The 15,976-nt window shown below is 42.0% G+C and overlaps 1 protein-coding gene across 3 annotated transcripts in view; it reads left to right on the forward strand.

Moving 5' to 3' along the window:
• The window catches only part of ZDHHC9 (zDHHC palmitoyltransferase 9), a 23,387-nt gene continuing 7,411 nt past the window's right edge, over positions 1-15,976 (forward strand). The window contains exons 1-9 of one of the 3 annotated variants that reach the window (XM_089536681.1): positions 1-66; positions 3,387-3,652; positions 11,951-12,111; positions 12,281-12,439; positions 13,229-13,366; positions 13,511-13,557; positions 13,707-13,811; positions 15,385-15,488; positions 15,766-15,925. In XM_089536681.1, coding sequence (XP_089392807.1) covers positions 3,486-3,652; positions 11,951-12,111; positions 12,281-12,439; positions 13,229-13,366; positions 13,511-13,557; positions 13,707-13,811; positions 15,385-15,488; positions 15,766-15,925 — 1,041 coding nt within the window. In that variant the 5' untranslated portion in view covers positions 1-66; positions 3,387-3,485. Of the gene's footprint in view, positions 67-86; positions 405-439; positions 601-1,146; positions 3,653-11,950; positions 12,112-12,280; positions 12,440-13,228; positions 13,367-13,510; positions 13,558-13,706; positions 13,812-15,384; positions 15,489-15,765; positions 15,926-15,976 lie in introns of those variants that run through there. The other 2 variants (XM_089536684.1, XM_089536683.1) reach the window with 2 other exon arrangements.

Here is a 15,976-nt window from a genome sequence, read left to right on the forward strand (position 1 = left end):
GCTGCTGCTGCTGCTGCTGCTGCTGTTGGCGGGTCCGGCCTCGGCCCCGGCGGCGCGGAGCGGCAGGTGAGCGGAGGAGGAAGGGGCCTGGGCCGCTGAGGGGAGCCGCCCGCCCCTTTCCTTCCCCGCCGCAGGCAGCCGAGTCCTAGGGATGAAGCACTGGCCTCCCGAGCTGGGCGTGTTCCCCGACTCCTCTCCTCACGTGGGAATGCGAAGAGACGCGTGTCGGGGGAAGCTGGCGCAAGGTCACGCCGCGCGGGGAAGGAAACAATGGGCCTCTGCCGCGCCCGCTTCGGGCTTGAGAGGAAGCCAGGGAGGGGTCGAGCTCTCGGAAGCGCTGCTGCTGCTGCTGCTGCTGCTGCTGGGATGCAGGCAGCCCCAGGAGGCCTCGCCTGCCTTGGATTGTTATTATTATTATTATTATTACTCCCTTTGTATCATCGTCATTATTATCATTGTTATTATGACTGCAATTGATCTGACCGAGAGAGAGAGAGAGAGAAAGATTAGGTGCCGAAACCTGGAGCTCAAGCGTCAGCCAACCAAAACAAACAAAGCGGGCGGGTGCTTTGTAATCAGAAGGAATAAAGCGTGGCAGAGGTAGAGGTAGAGGTTGTCAAGGGGGCTTCTCCTCCTTCTTCCTCTCCTCCTTCTTCTCTTTCTTCTCTTCCTCCTCCTCCTTGTTCTTCTTCTCTTTCTTCTTCTCCTCCTTTCTCTCCTTCTTCTTTTCCTCTTCCTCCTCCTCTTCTCTTCCATCTCCTTCTCCTTGTTCTCCTCCTCCTTCCTCTCCTCCTCCTCGTTCTTCTTCTCCTTCTTCCTTTCCTCCTCCTCCTACTTCCTTCTTGTTTCCTTATCTTCCTCCTCCTCATAGGTGCAAAACACGCAGCACAAATGATCCAGTTCGAGACCGCTTTAACTGCCATAGGGGATTCTGGGAACTGTAGTCGTTCTGTGACCCATGGAGCCTTCTCTGTCGGAGAGAGCCAGCTTTGCTGCCACAGTGAACTGCAGCTCCCAGGATTCCCTAGCCCTCATCCAGGGCGATGGGAGCCTGGCCTTGTGCTGGGTTATTTCTGCAATGTGTTTTGGACCGTAGATATTATTATTATTATTATTACATTTATTTGTTTCCCACTCTTTCCCCAGAGGCTTCAGACTGTTAAAAACAGGAGATAGCGATGCTGGTACCTTGTCCTGTCCTCAGCTGCTCCTCCAGAGGAAGGAGACACACCTTTTTAATGCACTTAACATAGTGACATAAGATAGGCGTACATAAAAATACATAAAACACTCATAGGGTCTGGAAACTATGCCCTATGAGGAGAGACTTAGGGAGCTGGGGATGTTTAGCCTGGAGAAGAGACAGTTCAGGGATGATATGATAGCCCTGTTTAAGTATATGAAGGGGTGTTACGTTGAGGAGGGAGCAAGCTTGTTTTCTGCTGCTCCAGAGACCAGGACCCGGAACAATGGATACAAGCTCCAGGAAAAGAGATTCCACCTCAACATTAGTAGGAACTTCCTAAGAGTAAGGGCTGTTCGACAAGGCAACAAACTCCTTCCTTGGAGTGTAGTGGAGTCTCCCTCCTTGGAGGTCTTTAAACAGAGGCTGGATGGCCATCTGTCAATGGAGATGCTTTGATTCTATGTTCCTGCATGGGAGAATGGGGTTGGACTGGATGGCCTCTGGGTCTCTTCCAGCTCTAAGGTTCTGTGAAAGAAAAAGAAAAACTTGACCTTATATAAAAGAAAAAATCTCTCAGCCTTCTTTCCCGTTACCTATATATTCTAAAAAAAGATACTCATCTATCATTCAAATACCTTCAGTTACCTCCTTTCTCTCCAGGTTTGGTATACAGTGGATCCTTGTTATCTGCAGGGGTTTGGTTCAAGGATCCCTCGTGGATAACAATATCTGTGGATGCTCGAGTCCTGTTAAATATAATGGCATAGCAAAGTGGTCTCCCTCACATCAAATGGAAAATCAAGCCTTGCTGTTTGGAATTCATACTTTTAAAAGAGTTATTTTCAAGCCGTGGATGCTTGAATCCGTGGATAAAAAAATCCTTGGATAAGGAGGGACAACTGTACTGTTTTCCTCTTAATTCAACATCTTTGTGTATCTTAATAAAGATCACTTATTTGCTACTCCAACCGTGATTCAGTTTTTTAAATCAATTAATTCCTTCATTTTTGTAATGAACTTTCTAAACTGTCATATGGGTGTTATGTTCTTGTTATTTTATTATGTCTTTTCCCCTACTCTGCTTCCTTAGTTGTGTTGTTTTTATTTGTTGTTGTTGTTGTTAATGGTGATAATACAAAGACAACAACAGTAGCGAATGTCACATTTTGACAGTCTAGTTTTTGCTTTGGTTTAACCCATCTGGGCTAAGATTGAATGCTCCAGTCTCTCAGGAGTGTCCCCTGCCTGCTTTTGAAGGATTGAGGGGAGACCAGCTTTGTTCTCTTTTGAAATTGCTGCCGGAGTGAGCGCAAAGCCTGCTTAGAGAGTTTGTTTTAAGAGGTTTTTTGAGTCCAAGTCTGGAATCTTAAATCACAATTTATATAACAAGATATCACTGCGGTTAATAGCTGGGACTTCACAAAGTGAAGAAGAGAAGGTAGATTTGTTTCTTAAATGACTGTCTTGCTTAAACAGAGCCTGAGAAGCTATATCAACAAAGAAGATAGAGTGATGGGAAAAGTTTGACTCTAATTTTGTTGGACCAGCTTTTTTTGGAAATCAAATGTAATCTAGCACTAGGCGACTGGAGTAAAGCATCAGAAAGGTTTTTCTTTCAAACTCTTATCAAAGCCCTGTTTGTGTCAAGGGCTGTTTAATTTCCATGGCCAGTGTAATTCAGGCTGTTAGCTTAATAACTGGTGTGTATTTTGGCCCAGAAATCCACATATGATTATATCATTGTTAATAGGAATGTAAACAATGTAAAACATTCTTCCCTTGGGTGAGGCTTTACTATGCTCAATCAAAACTGGGGCGACATTCGAAGCAGGGGCAAGCTTTAGATACTATACTTATTAGGCTGATCTGTCATTTATCCTAGTGGAAGAGAAGGATGGTAAGGCATGTTGTGCCCGGCCCATGTGCCTTGGAGCTTTTTTGGCCAATGTCATTTGCTAAGAACAGGCTGGCATTTTCAATGAACAGATTTCCCTCATGCTAGTAGCTACAGCGTAAACCATATTGTTTGCTTCCTGCTGAGCAAGATGGCACTTCTATCACTCACGATGGTGAGTGACTAAACCTGAAAATAGGATGTGGGTGTGCCAAGAAGGATATTCTCCCAGTAAACATAGAAATACAAGTTAGGTATGTTAAGGACAGTGATGCTAACTGGTTTGCTTGTCTCTTATCTCACCAGGGGCTGAGGCTGGATCTCTGAGAATGGTGTATACATCCCAGTGGTTGGAGTGGAGAAGGCCCATTGCCCAGCTGCCCTGCCTTCTGTGAAGGTGCAGCCATGTCTGTGATGATAGCAAGGAAGAAAGTGACACGGAAATGGGAGAAACTACCTGGAAGGAACACATTTTGTTGCGATGGGCGTATTATGATGGCCCGACAGAAAGGCATTTTCTACTTGACCCTCTTCCTCATTGTGGGGACTTGTGCCCTCTTCTTTGCTTTTGAGTAAGTTCACAGAGGATTAAGCTTTTCTTGTGGGAGTTTTTCTTAGGGCTGGGGTTGGTTGGTTGAGCCATAGTTCATCTTCTGATGAGATGGAAAGGCTCTTTCCCTGAGGAGTCCTTACAGCTGTTAAGACAGTTGATGGAGATTAATGGCAGACATAAAGTGTAATCTTATGTCATCTGTAAAATGTGTCTTGTTCCATTGCTGGACTGAGTATTTCAGAAACTCTAAGCCAATGCTTGCTGTTTTGAGAGGACAGGAGAGCAGCGACTGAATTGTTGAAATCAATTTCTGAAAGTATTTATGCTGTTGTACTTCATTCTTAGAATCATATATATATATATATATATATATATATATATATATACATACTTGTATGTGAGCTGTGATTATAAACAATGTAGAGAGCCAATTTTTAAAATAAAGTTGAGGTATAAATATGTAAAATCTTCCTGTGAGCCCTCAAAGTGTCTTCTTGGTGAATTGTTGAGAGCTGATATTAGTATAGACTCTTAGGTGATCAGTCTATATTGATGAAAGTTTAAAAGGATAGTCATTTAAAATCCTTGTAGGCTTATGGTAAAATACAGTCAGACCTCCATATCCATGTGGGATCTGTTTTGGACTGCCCCCGTGCGGATACCAAAACCCATGCAAGATCAAGTCCCATTAAAATCAATGGTAACATGGCATGCTCCTGCCAGCATATCTATGTGCAAGTGCTGCTATTAAGTAAAGCGGGGGGTTGCTGTCCATGGATGGCAAGTTTGCTGATAAAGGAGGGCAGACTGTAATTTAAACAGTGCATAGCTAGTGATATAAAAACTTGATTTCTTATCCTGAACAAAATGTTTATAAAGACTTCTAACACAGTGGTTCCCGAACTTTGGTCCTCCAGGTGTTTTGGACTTCAGCTCCCAGTTGCCCTGGCCAGCATTGCCAGCAGTCATGGATTCTGGGAACAGAAGTCCAAATCACCTGAGAGCCAAAGTTTGTGAACCACTGTACATGTAATGGTAATGTGTATTATGAACATGAGATCTGTCCATTAGATGTTCAGTAAATTATTTTAGTGCAGCATACTGTTTCAGCTGAATCTTGACATTAGCAGAGTCAGAAGGCTATTAGCAATTTTAAATTCTGGCTTGTAATGTAATCTTGGTTTCTATTTTGAATGGGTTTACTAAAGCCACCGTTACAACCTGATTGCCTGTGTGTTTGTTTAGAAATAAGTTCCAGTGTTTTATGACAGCTACCTCAGTATGGAAGAACAAATTAATATGGAACTATACTTCACGTTATGATGACACCTTTGGTCCTGCCAGTTCATCTTGCTAAGCATTCAAGCAGTTGTGGTGAGATGGGAGTGTTGGATTGGACTGTGTTTGTATTTTTGAGTCTCAGACGGACAGCTAACTATGAGTTTTCTGATGTGGTATAAGTAAGAAAGACTCACATACTGCCTGTAAGGAAGTGTGGGAGTGTTTGCAGTGAGGTAAAATACAGTTTATTATAGCAATATAATCCATTTTTCCTACAAGAGAGTCAAGCTGTAAACACAGCTTCCCCCCTCATACTTGCAGCAACATGGCAGAGTTGTGCTAAGAGTTGTGTTACTGACACAAGTTCACCTGTTGAACTTCATGGAATCTGGGTTTCTCAAATCCTAGTCAGACAGTAACCTGGGGTGGAAATTGTGTGGCTGTCCAGAAGTTACATGGCAACTCGCAGCCATTTGCTGGCTAGGGCTAATGGGATTTATAGTTCAACAACATTTGCAGGGCTGTATCATACCCACCCTTACTCTAAGCCTTACACTACACTGATACTCTCTTTTAAAATGTGATGAAGAGCTGTATTCAAGTTTGGGTCAGGAGTGATAGCTATCAGAGCTACCATAATACTTCATAGTGAGCTGTCCCTAGATTAGGAATAATTTGTAGTAAGTCAACAGCCATATAAAGCTCCCCTGGTTATCAGGTGATTTGGCACGTTTTCATTGCAGGGCCATTGGGATCCATTAGTTGATTGGTGTGAATGTTGAGTAAATTCCTGGTTGATGACATGGAACGTTTGTCAGGCCACAAAAGCATCATTAGCATGACTTGACTCTGAGTAAGAAGTTTGGATATAACCTTACAATGCTGCAAATAGTAATTCATTGTCTGTTCCACATGTTTATGCGACTGTTGAGCCTCATCTCTTGTACACTACTGTGTGATACTTCAGACAAGGAGTAGGCCTTGTGTTTCATTCAGAATGTGCATCCTTTACTCAAGTAGTGCTCCCTTCCCATTTTTGTCTTAAAGAGCAAGTAGCTCTGTAAAACAAAGGAAAGACTACAACTTGACATCTTTCAGATATTCATTTATTTAATCTTTTGCTCATCTGCTTAACTAGTAAGAAGAGACTAGCAACAGATAGGTTAATGTTTAGTAAGGTATCTTGAAATGTGGGGAAACGTTTTAAATATCGTAAACATAAAAGAGAATTGGGAAGAGTATAGACTCTTTTCTCTTGGTCTTTGAGAAAAAACACTTATTGCTCTCTTATAGCACACACTTGGTAGTCTTAGAACTGGAAATATTCATTTTTGGTTTACTCTCTGAAAAGCTGCACATATTTTGTTGTTAGTACAATGTTTGTTCTTCCGTTGTACCTACTGTCATCACTGGATTCCTTTTGCACGTCGAAAGCAGGCTGTATTTGTTCTGATTTGCAGTGTTGGGGAGTGTTTCAGAACGGGGAAAGAGGAGTTTGAATCTTGCTGCTGCTTCTCTTTCTGAGACTCTGCTGAATAAAATCCTGGCATGTCACTCAGATACAATATGAGAAGGACATGGTGAAGGGGAAGATCAAAAGTTGGCATACATGCAGAGCTTAACCTTTAGCAATGTAGTGTTATTGTTAACTGTTGCCTACTCTGAGTGAAGGCTTATTATGGTTACGTTGCTGCTTGTGGCTGAGTCAAAACAAAAGGTTTTTTCAAAACCCAAATTCACAAGTTACACTCATGATTTCAGTAGAATTCAGAGGAAAAGGTCTGGAATGTTTAGTGCTTTGATGTTACTTCAAAAAAAAAAAAAAAGGCCAAAGCTGTGGCACCAAATTTGTGGACATGTTTACTGAATTAATTTAGGCTGTTAACCTTGGGTAGAGGAGTGTCTGTTGCATGTTCCAACAAGACCCATCTTAATAATAATAATAATAATAATAATAATAATAATAATACGATTTATATTCCGCCTTTTCCTTATGGAATCAAGGTGGATTACAAAACAAAGGCATCAAAAATACAAAATTACCCCCCCCCATCAATAACATTACAGCAGAGAATAAAAGTGCTTTGGAGGAATTTAGACTAGCAAGCAATTAGGACTTTAACAGCAGTAGCAACGATAGCAGACAGATAATTATATTTCTCTTTGGCATGATTTCTTATATTTGCTATCTGTAACTGTTGTCACTTAACTACTTGACTTTGCCCTGGGTGGAATGCAGTCAGTTGTACATCATTCACTTTAGGACTATCTGTACTACTTTTCTTATTCATTTAACCGGGTCCCTTGTAAAATCTGGTTCTTAAAAAGCTGATATAGGTCCTTGGTGGTGTATATTTGCAAGAACTAATAAGAGATGTGCATGCCATTTAATCTTAGTATTTTCAAGGCAATTTTTGCTAAATTTCTCTAGTGATCTGACCCATGGCTACTTGCACTCTGTCCATCTTGCCTCCTATCTGCCACTGAATAACTGCTGGAGCAGCTCTTTACCCCACCATTGTGGGAACTAGAACAGTGCTATTTTTCTTTTCTAGATTGGGAACTATAGTTAAGAATTTAAGCTGCTTGCTCACTTTTCTTGCTTTAAAGAGCTACTGATCCTTTAAGGCAGAAATGGGTGCCAGGAGCATTGCAGGAATAACTATCATGTCTCCATTCTGCATTTCTGGATGGAAATTAGAAATGCTTTCCCACTCCTGCCAGTGAATTACTAGACAGTTGTGTGTAACAGCTGGGGGAAGCAGCAGAACAGGCAAGTGCATTACCATACCCAACATGATTATTTACAAGATTGTGTTAGTGTGTGACTTGCTATTTCCACCCAGTGAGCAGTACCTCAGAACTGTATTGCACTGTAGTCTGATAGCTTCCCACAGTGTATTTTGCTATGTTGCTAATAAGATATGAACATGTCTGAAAGTAGGTTCTTCCAAGTTGTGTGCTCAGTCTGCAGTTTGTTCACAACTCTTTCAGTCTCTTCCTTTGCCTTTGATGGCTGCACTTGTTTATTGCCAATGCCAGTACTGACTTGTGGAATGGTGCTTGTTGTTTATAGTCAAGGCCTGGGACCTGCTTGAATGATTCATGTTAGCAAGACTTGAATAGTGAGGGCCTGATATGACAGCTTGAGATGGTAGGATAAATATCAAAGAAAGCCAGTGTGCAGCATTGTGATCTGTCTGTCACTGACAGGCCATGAATTTAGTCAGTTGGCTTTTAATATTTTTTTTACTTGGAGGTCAGATCTGTTTCACTAGAAGCAATACAGTGTATTTAGAAGGCACTTACACACTTTTGGAAATATCTGGGTTTTCTAAAAAAAACAAAAAACATATAAAAAGCCTTTTCTAAACTTTGCAGAAAAAATATTCCTATTTCGGGCGGCTAAATAATGAACCTGCAAGTATAGTCAACTGGATTTCAAAATTGGCAATACAGTACAAGCAACCCTCCCTATCCACGGACTCTGCATCCATGGATTCAACCAACCACGGCTTGAAAATGCTTAGAGGAAGAAAATTCATAAAGCAAAACTTGTTGTTCACCATTTTATATAAGGGACACTGTTCTACTACACCATGGATTTTTGTATTTATGGGGGATCTTGGAACCAAACCCCAGCAGATACCAAGGACCAACTAAATACCAAGGACCAACTAAGTACCAACTAAGTACTAAGTCCTTGCTGAGGCATGGCAGCACACGATTCTCTTTAGGGAAAAATTGAAGTAAAACAGATATTGAACAGTTCTGCTTTTCATTGTGATCTTTTAGTATTTTACCATCTTTGTTGAGCAACATTTTCTTGGTCTTTCACTTGCTTTGAAAATATTTGAAAACCCCCATTTTGTCTCTTCTTGCTTCCCTAGTCAGTCTCAGCTGATGTTGAGCTTTAGCTTTCCTTACACTGTTCCTGCAAGGTTGGGCTGTGCAGCTATACTCTTCCTTGGTGATTTGTCCTTACATCTGTTCCTTACACGTGTTATTTTTCCTTTCCACTTTCTTTTTGTTTCTTTTTTCAGCTATATTGTTTTTTCAGATGTTTCCCATTTTCCTTCCTGCGTGGAATTATTTGAGAGTCGCATGGTGCCCTTTTGTCCCTTCAAGTCATTTTTGATTTATGGAGACTCTAAGGCATACCTGTCATGGGATTTTCTTGGCAAGATTTGGTCAGAAGGTGTTTTCCTTTGCCTTCTCTGAGGCTCAGAGAGTGTGATCCAGTGAATTTCCATAGCTGGGTAGAGGTTTGAATCCTGGTCTTCAGAGTTGTAATCCAACACTCAAACCATTACAGGTATATCATTTTCTACTAGGTATTGACATAATGGAGGAATGAGAGTTATGCTGGAGTGTCCAGAGAAAGGTGGCTAAATGGATAAAAGCATGGATAATATAAGCTGATGAGGAGTGGTTTACAGAGCTGGATATGTTCAGTCTGAAGAAAAGAAGGTTAAGAGATGACATGAGAGCCCTGTTTAAATATTTGAAGGGATGTCATGTTGAGGATAGAGCAAGTTTGCTTTCTGCTGCTCAAGAGACTAGGACCTGGAGCAGTAGATTCAAACTACAGAAAAAGAGATTTCACCTCCAACATTAGGAAGAACATCCTGACAGTAAGAACAGTTTAGCAATAGAATAAGCTGCCTTGGAGAGTGGTGGAGTTTCCTCCTTTGGAGGTTTTTAAACAGAGGCTAGATGGCCATCTTGTTGGGAGTGCTTTGATTGTATATTCCTGCATGGTGAGGGGTTGTACTGGATGGCTCTTGTTGTCTCTTCCAACTCTGTTGCAGCCTGGTCTGGTTGGTGCTTGCATGGGTGACAGGCTTTTCATGTGGAACATCCCAGTATCAGTCCATGGTATCTTAAGGTATCACTGGAAAGATTTCTTTTCTGAAACCTTCAAAGTCATTACCAATCACAATTGCTAATCCTGTGGCCCAGCAGATACTGTTGAAATCCATTACTCATAAGCTTCTGCTAGCCTGGCCAATGGTGATAAGAGATGATGGGAATAAGAGTTCATTAAATTCTGGAAGACCAAAGGTTTCTCAGTCTTTGTAAGTAAGATGGAACACAACCATATGACTCTGGATGTTATCACATGAGGTTAGAAAAGCAAAATTTTAACAAGATAAAAGCATTTTTGGCCAGTACAGCCAGACCTCGGTATATACGGACTTGCCACTTGTGGATTTGAGTATTTGCAGATTCAAGCCCCTGTTATCCCTAGTGGCTATATGTGCATGCAGCCACGCCCCGCATTAAGGACAATGGGACTTCAGTCCCATTGTTCCTAATGGTGGTGTGTCCATGTGCACGCGCTGCCCCTGGGGATGACAGGCGATTCCTGAGGGCCGTGCAGCCATTGTCTCTTCCAACTCTGTTATTCTACGAATTCTGCAATAGGTCCTTTTTGTTGCAGTCCTGCTTCTCAGTCAGTCACATGGTATAAGGAGTGTGATTCTGCTCCTCTCTCCCTCCCCCTCACAGTAATCGTGGCAGCCAACGACCTCTTGAAGCCGGCTGATGTGTGAATGTTCACACATCAGCTGACTTCAGGAGGCAGTTGGTAGACACAATAGCTTGTGTGGGGTTGCTGTGTGAATGTGGAGGGAGCAATCCCAGAAGGTGGTGCTTAGCAGTGCGGAAAATAGATCATCCAACCTTAGATTGCCAAAATGCTAATGTGAGGGAAAGTGCAATAAGAAATGATGCCAAACCGGTATGTTTCCATTCTTAAACTAGTGCGATTGTGGTAGGACAGCATGTTGGCATGATGACATTCTCTGTATAAGGCAACATACAGTTCTTTTAGGATACTTGCATATATCATCCAGAGATACAGCATGGAAGAATGGTGGGGTTTAGACAAAATAAATGGCCTAAATACTCTTAAGGCATCAGATACTGTCTGATCTTGGAAGCTAAGCAGGATCAGTTCTAGTTAGTACTTAGATGGAGGACCACCAATGAATTCCAGGTGCTTTAGGGCAAGCTATATTTCAGAGAAAGGAACTGGCAAAATTATCTGTGAGTATTTCTGCTTTAAAGAAAAAACTCCATGAAATTCATGGAGTGGCCATAAGTGGACAGGAGACTTGAAGGTGTGCTTGTGTGCACACACAAAATAAATGTAAATGACATCCCAGGAAATGCTTGAGAATAGCTGATAGAAAAGGATAGCAGTGCATCTGTTCCTGTACTGGTCTCCCCACTGACACTTTTGCATATCAGAGGAGTACCAAGTTGCTCACTAGATTGTTATGTGGAGTGCAAAGAAGGAATGCTGCCAGTACAAATATTTTGTTTTGAAGCCTGCATAAAACAATGATTATATATGAAAAAACTATGTACAAAATAATATTACTATAGGTAAAGGTAAAGACATGAATATCTAGTCATAACCGAAGAGCCAGTGTTGTCCGAGGACTGCTATGGTAGTCATGTGGCCAGCATAACACTGAACGCTGTTACCTCGCCACTGAGAAGTGGTGCCTATCTATCTACTTGCATTTGCATGCTTTAGAACTGCCAACCTTCTGATCTTGTGATCATCAGAATTGGCGTCTTAACGACTAAGCCACTTCATTATACCATTAAAAGGCTCCTGTTAGGTTCTACTACTTTCTGGGTCAAGTTACCATGTTCTAACAGAACTTTTAATCACAATCGAAGGCCATGCAGACTGCTGTATAATTTTTCTCCAGTTATAAGCTTGCAATAGAAGTTCAGTGTTTCCAAGTTGTTACCAACAAATGTTAAGACTGACAATATTTTTTTTAAAAAAATAGTTATCCTCTCTTTAAAAAGCATTTTTTCCCATAATGCACATTTCCATAGCCAATAATTTTGTTCACTCTTGAAGTAGAGCTTTGAAACCCATGGCATTGGGTCTGTGCAGCTGTGATTATTTTTGTGCATTATCTTAAATCTTTAATCTCTCCTGAATCTTAACTTGCCACACATTAGGTTTTGTTTCTGATTGCCCTCCCTGTGGGTTTCTCTCTTGCTATAGGTGTCGCTACCTTGCTGTCCATCTGTCCCCAGCAATCCCCGTGTTTGCAGTCATCCTCTTCCTGTTTGCGATGGCTACACTTTTGCGGACAAGTTTCAGTGATCCAGGGGTGATTCCACGAGCCCTGCCAGATGAGGCAGCTTTTATTGAGATGGAAATTGGTAAGTGGGTGGTGGCTTTCTCAGGCTTTGGAAGAATACTTCTCGTCAACTGAGCCTGTGGATGGAGCATGTGTTCCTGGAGAGGGTGGGTGTATGCTCGTATGAGTGGGGTGGATGGGAACACACAATTTATGTAAGCACTGTAGGAAACCATGGCTTTCATTTTCAGAGGCAACCAATGGAACAGTGCCTCCTGGCCAACGGCCACCTCCACGCATTAAGAACTTCCAGATCAATAACCAGATAGTGAAACTGAAGTACTGCTACACCTGCAAGATCTTCCGTCCACCCCGTGCCTCACACTGCAGTATCTGTGACAACTGTGTGGGTAAGTGATGGAATTGAGCCCAGAGCCCTGTAGGTCTATGTGACTGTAAAGGAAATTTAATATTTTTCCCCCTGCTAGGTAGTGGGAGAAACCATGAGCACTGTAATACAAGCACAACAAGGTCCCAGGCTATGGGTTGCTAAACTCCAGTAATCACAGAAGAGATAAGAAACTGGAGGACACTGATTCTTGAAATTTCAATAGTCATGGTCCCCTCATCTTAGGCCCTCTCTTCACCCATAGGAACTAGGGGTTTGTTTTTTATGAAGTGAAAACTGATTTTCAGTTCCTAACTTCAGTGCTAAAAAAGACAGTCAGATAGTCTACGTGTGCTGTGATGGGTACTCCCCCTGCCCACAGCACAAATGATACAGTTCTTCCTGAGCATGGGACGTTGCTAGTTTTTGTAGTCATTACTGATTAAAATGGCATCATCCTACACTTATCTGCCTCCCATAACAGCATGGTAAGATTACTGTTTATCTTATCCATAAAAACTTTGAAAATGCACACATAAACCCCACCATGTGATAACCTGGTGTGTGACATAGTGACCCTTCCTTAAGGCCAGCTTTTACCATGTAAGCATTGAAGAGAAATGTTGCTGCTGGGCAACTCTTCCACCTCAACAATTGGTGTGTGAATCTGTTTCCTAGCCAGCGTAAAGCAGGCACTTGTGATGCAGGACTGGTGTATTAGTGGAATTTTGATACACATATTGACCTATTGCTGTCAATTGTATAATCAGCACACAGGGAGAAAGCTGACATGCTTTTCTGATTCTTGCAGAGCGGTTTGATCATCATTGCCCCTGGGTGGGGAACTGCGTGGGGAAGAGGAACTACCGTTACTTCTACCTCTTCATCCTTTCCTTGTCTCTTCTCACCATCTACATTTTCTCCTTTAACATTGTCTACGTTGCCCTGAGTGAGTCCATGTTGGGGTGAGAGGGTTTGTGTTGCTGGAGATGGGTTGGGCATTTGGGAAGGGGAGTTTTGGTGAGGAAACAACTCCTTACCTTCCTGGTCTGGTTGATACTGGTCAATTAATTGCTTTTCTATTCTCACACAGAGTCCTTGAAGATTGGCTTTTTGAGTACTCTAAAAGAAACCCCAGGGACATATCCTTTCTGTTTCCATCAGGCGAGGAATGGGAGAAATCCTTTATATCTCTCCTTGGTAGGGGGGCATCAGGGTGGGATGTCTGCATTGTAGAAAAAAACCTAAACAATGTATAGTGCAATTCATGATCCTTAACTCAGCTGCTCACAGCTCTGGAGGTTTTGATCTGCTTTTTCACACTTTGGTCTGTGGTGGGGTTAACTGGCTTCCACACTTTCCTGGTAGCACTGAACCAGACAACTAATGAAGATGTGAGTGTTTATACATGCCTTATGGATTTTAATGTGACATACACATCTAAGTCAGTGTAGGAATGCTATCAACTGAGAACAGTGCTTAGGAAATACCATGGAATTCCTTTTATCTTTCTTAGTGCTTTTATCTTTTTAACTGTATTTTATTCTTTTAACAAGTGATCTGTTTTAATATTGTAATAATTTAATTCTATTTTAACACTCACTTTGGTATGTTTTTTATTGTGTCGTTCTTTTAAATTGTAAGTCTCACTGAGTGCCAATTTTGTGAAAAAAAGTGGGATATAAATGAATAAATACAAAAGTCATATGAGCTTCTCCTGTGCTTCTAGCCAGGAGTGGTTGAATTACACTTGGGTGGATTTAAATCATATTTTTCTGTCTGGACTCATTTTTGATGAAGCACATAGAATTTTTTAAAATCCTTTTTTCTTGTGCTGATGAAATTTGGAACAAGGAGTTCGTATGTCTCAGACCTTTTCTTTTTTATTACTATTTGGAAGACTTTTATTACTATTTGGAAGACTATTCTCCCACTTCCAAGAGGACTTTGTCTTAGCTATGGCAGTGGCAGTTCCAGAACTTCTCAAATGCAAGTTATGAGGCAAAATAAAGCTCAACCTGGATCCGTATCAGAGCAATAACTCTGGGTAACTTATTAGAAATAAGAGTTTTTGACAGATGAACCAGGCTCCATCAAAGCAAAACTGTGTTTTGAGTAAGGAACTTTAGAAGGACCAAAATAATTAGGAAAACAGCAGGTGCCCAATGCGAAAGGGAATGGATCCGAATCATAGAGTTGGAAGAGATCAGAAAGGCCATCCAGTCCAACCCTCTGCCATGCAGGAACACACAAAGCACACCTGACAGATGGCCACCCAGCCTTTGTTGAAAGACCTTTAAGGAAGGTGACTCCACCATCCTCTGAGGGAGTGTGTTCCATTGTCTAATAGCTCTTACTGTCAGGAAGTTCCTCCTAATGATGAGGTGGAATCTCTTTTCCTGTAGCTTGCATCCATTATTCCGGGTCCTATTCTCTGGAGCAGCAAAAAACAAGCTTGCTTCATCTGCAATATGACATCCCTTCAAATATTTAAACAGGGCTATCATATCACCCCTTAACCTTCTCTTCTCCAGGCTAAACATACCCAGCTCCCCAAGTCTCTCCTCATAAGGCATGGTTTCTAGACCCTTCACCATTTTGGTCGCTCCTTTGGACATGTTGCAGTTTCTCAGCATCCTTTTTGAATTGTGGTGCCCAGAACTGGACGCAGTATTCTAGATGAGGCCTGACCAAGGCAGAATAGAGTGGCACTATTACTTCCCTTAGACACTATTTCTATTGATGCAGCCTAGAATCGCATTGGCCTTTTTAGCTACCACATCACACTGCTGACTCATGTTTACCTTGTGACAAAGGGAAACATGACAAGCAAAAGGGACATGATGAAGAGAAAACCTGTATAGGAGGTGTTTTTTGTTGTTGTATGTGTCGTCTTGAAGATCATAGCTGACAACTGGCTCAGGGTTCTTTATGAGCCCCTCTTATGTCTGTTGCTGTTCCTTTCAGATCAAGGGTTCCTGGACTGGAAAAAACCGTGTGCAGAATCCCTATAGCCATGGTAACATTGCGAAGAACTGCTGTGAGGTTCTTTGTGGACCTCTGCCTCCCAGGTAACACTTGGCTGGAGGATCCCATTATGTGCATTTAAGAAATGAAAATTCTGCTGCAGATAAGTTTAGGGTTTTGCTGGGATTGGTTAACTATTCTCTCAGACAAATGTCTCCATTGTATTGTTTCCCCCCCCCCCCCAGTCCATATCTTGCTTCTCTACAGATAGGGTCACAAGGAGAAGGCAGTGCCTTAAGCATTTTTCTTGGCTAGTCCTGGGTAGCACTGCAGTGGGCAGAGGAGAGGTTTCTTCAGTTTCCTTAATTTCCTCCCTTATAGTGTGTTGGACAGACGAGGCATCTTGCCACAGGACAGTGCTATCCAAGACAGCAGTGCTAGGATGGACTCCACAACACAAGGAGATAGGAGTCCTGAAGCTGGTGCCCAGGAAGCCAGTGGTGCCTCAGAGAGTGGGAGTCCCCTCCCAGAGGAGAGTTTGGTAAGTGTGATAGAGGTTAATCTATTCAGAAAGTAGTTGGCATATGTTTTC

The sequence above is a fragment of the Sceloporus occidentalis genome, unplaced genomic scaffold (assembly GCF_023333645.1).
Source record: "Sceloporus occidentalis isolate IW3139 unplaced genomic scaffold, rSceOcc1.0.p SCAF_8, whole genome shotgun sequence".
NCBI classification, from domain to species: domain Eukaryota; kingdom Metazoa; phylum Chordata; class Lepidosauria; order Squamata; family Phrynosomatidae; genus Sceloporus; species Sceloporus occidentalis.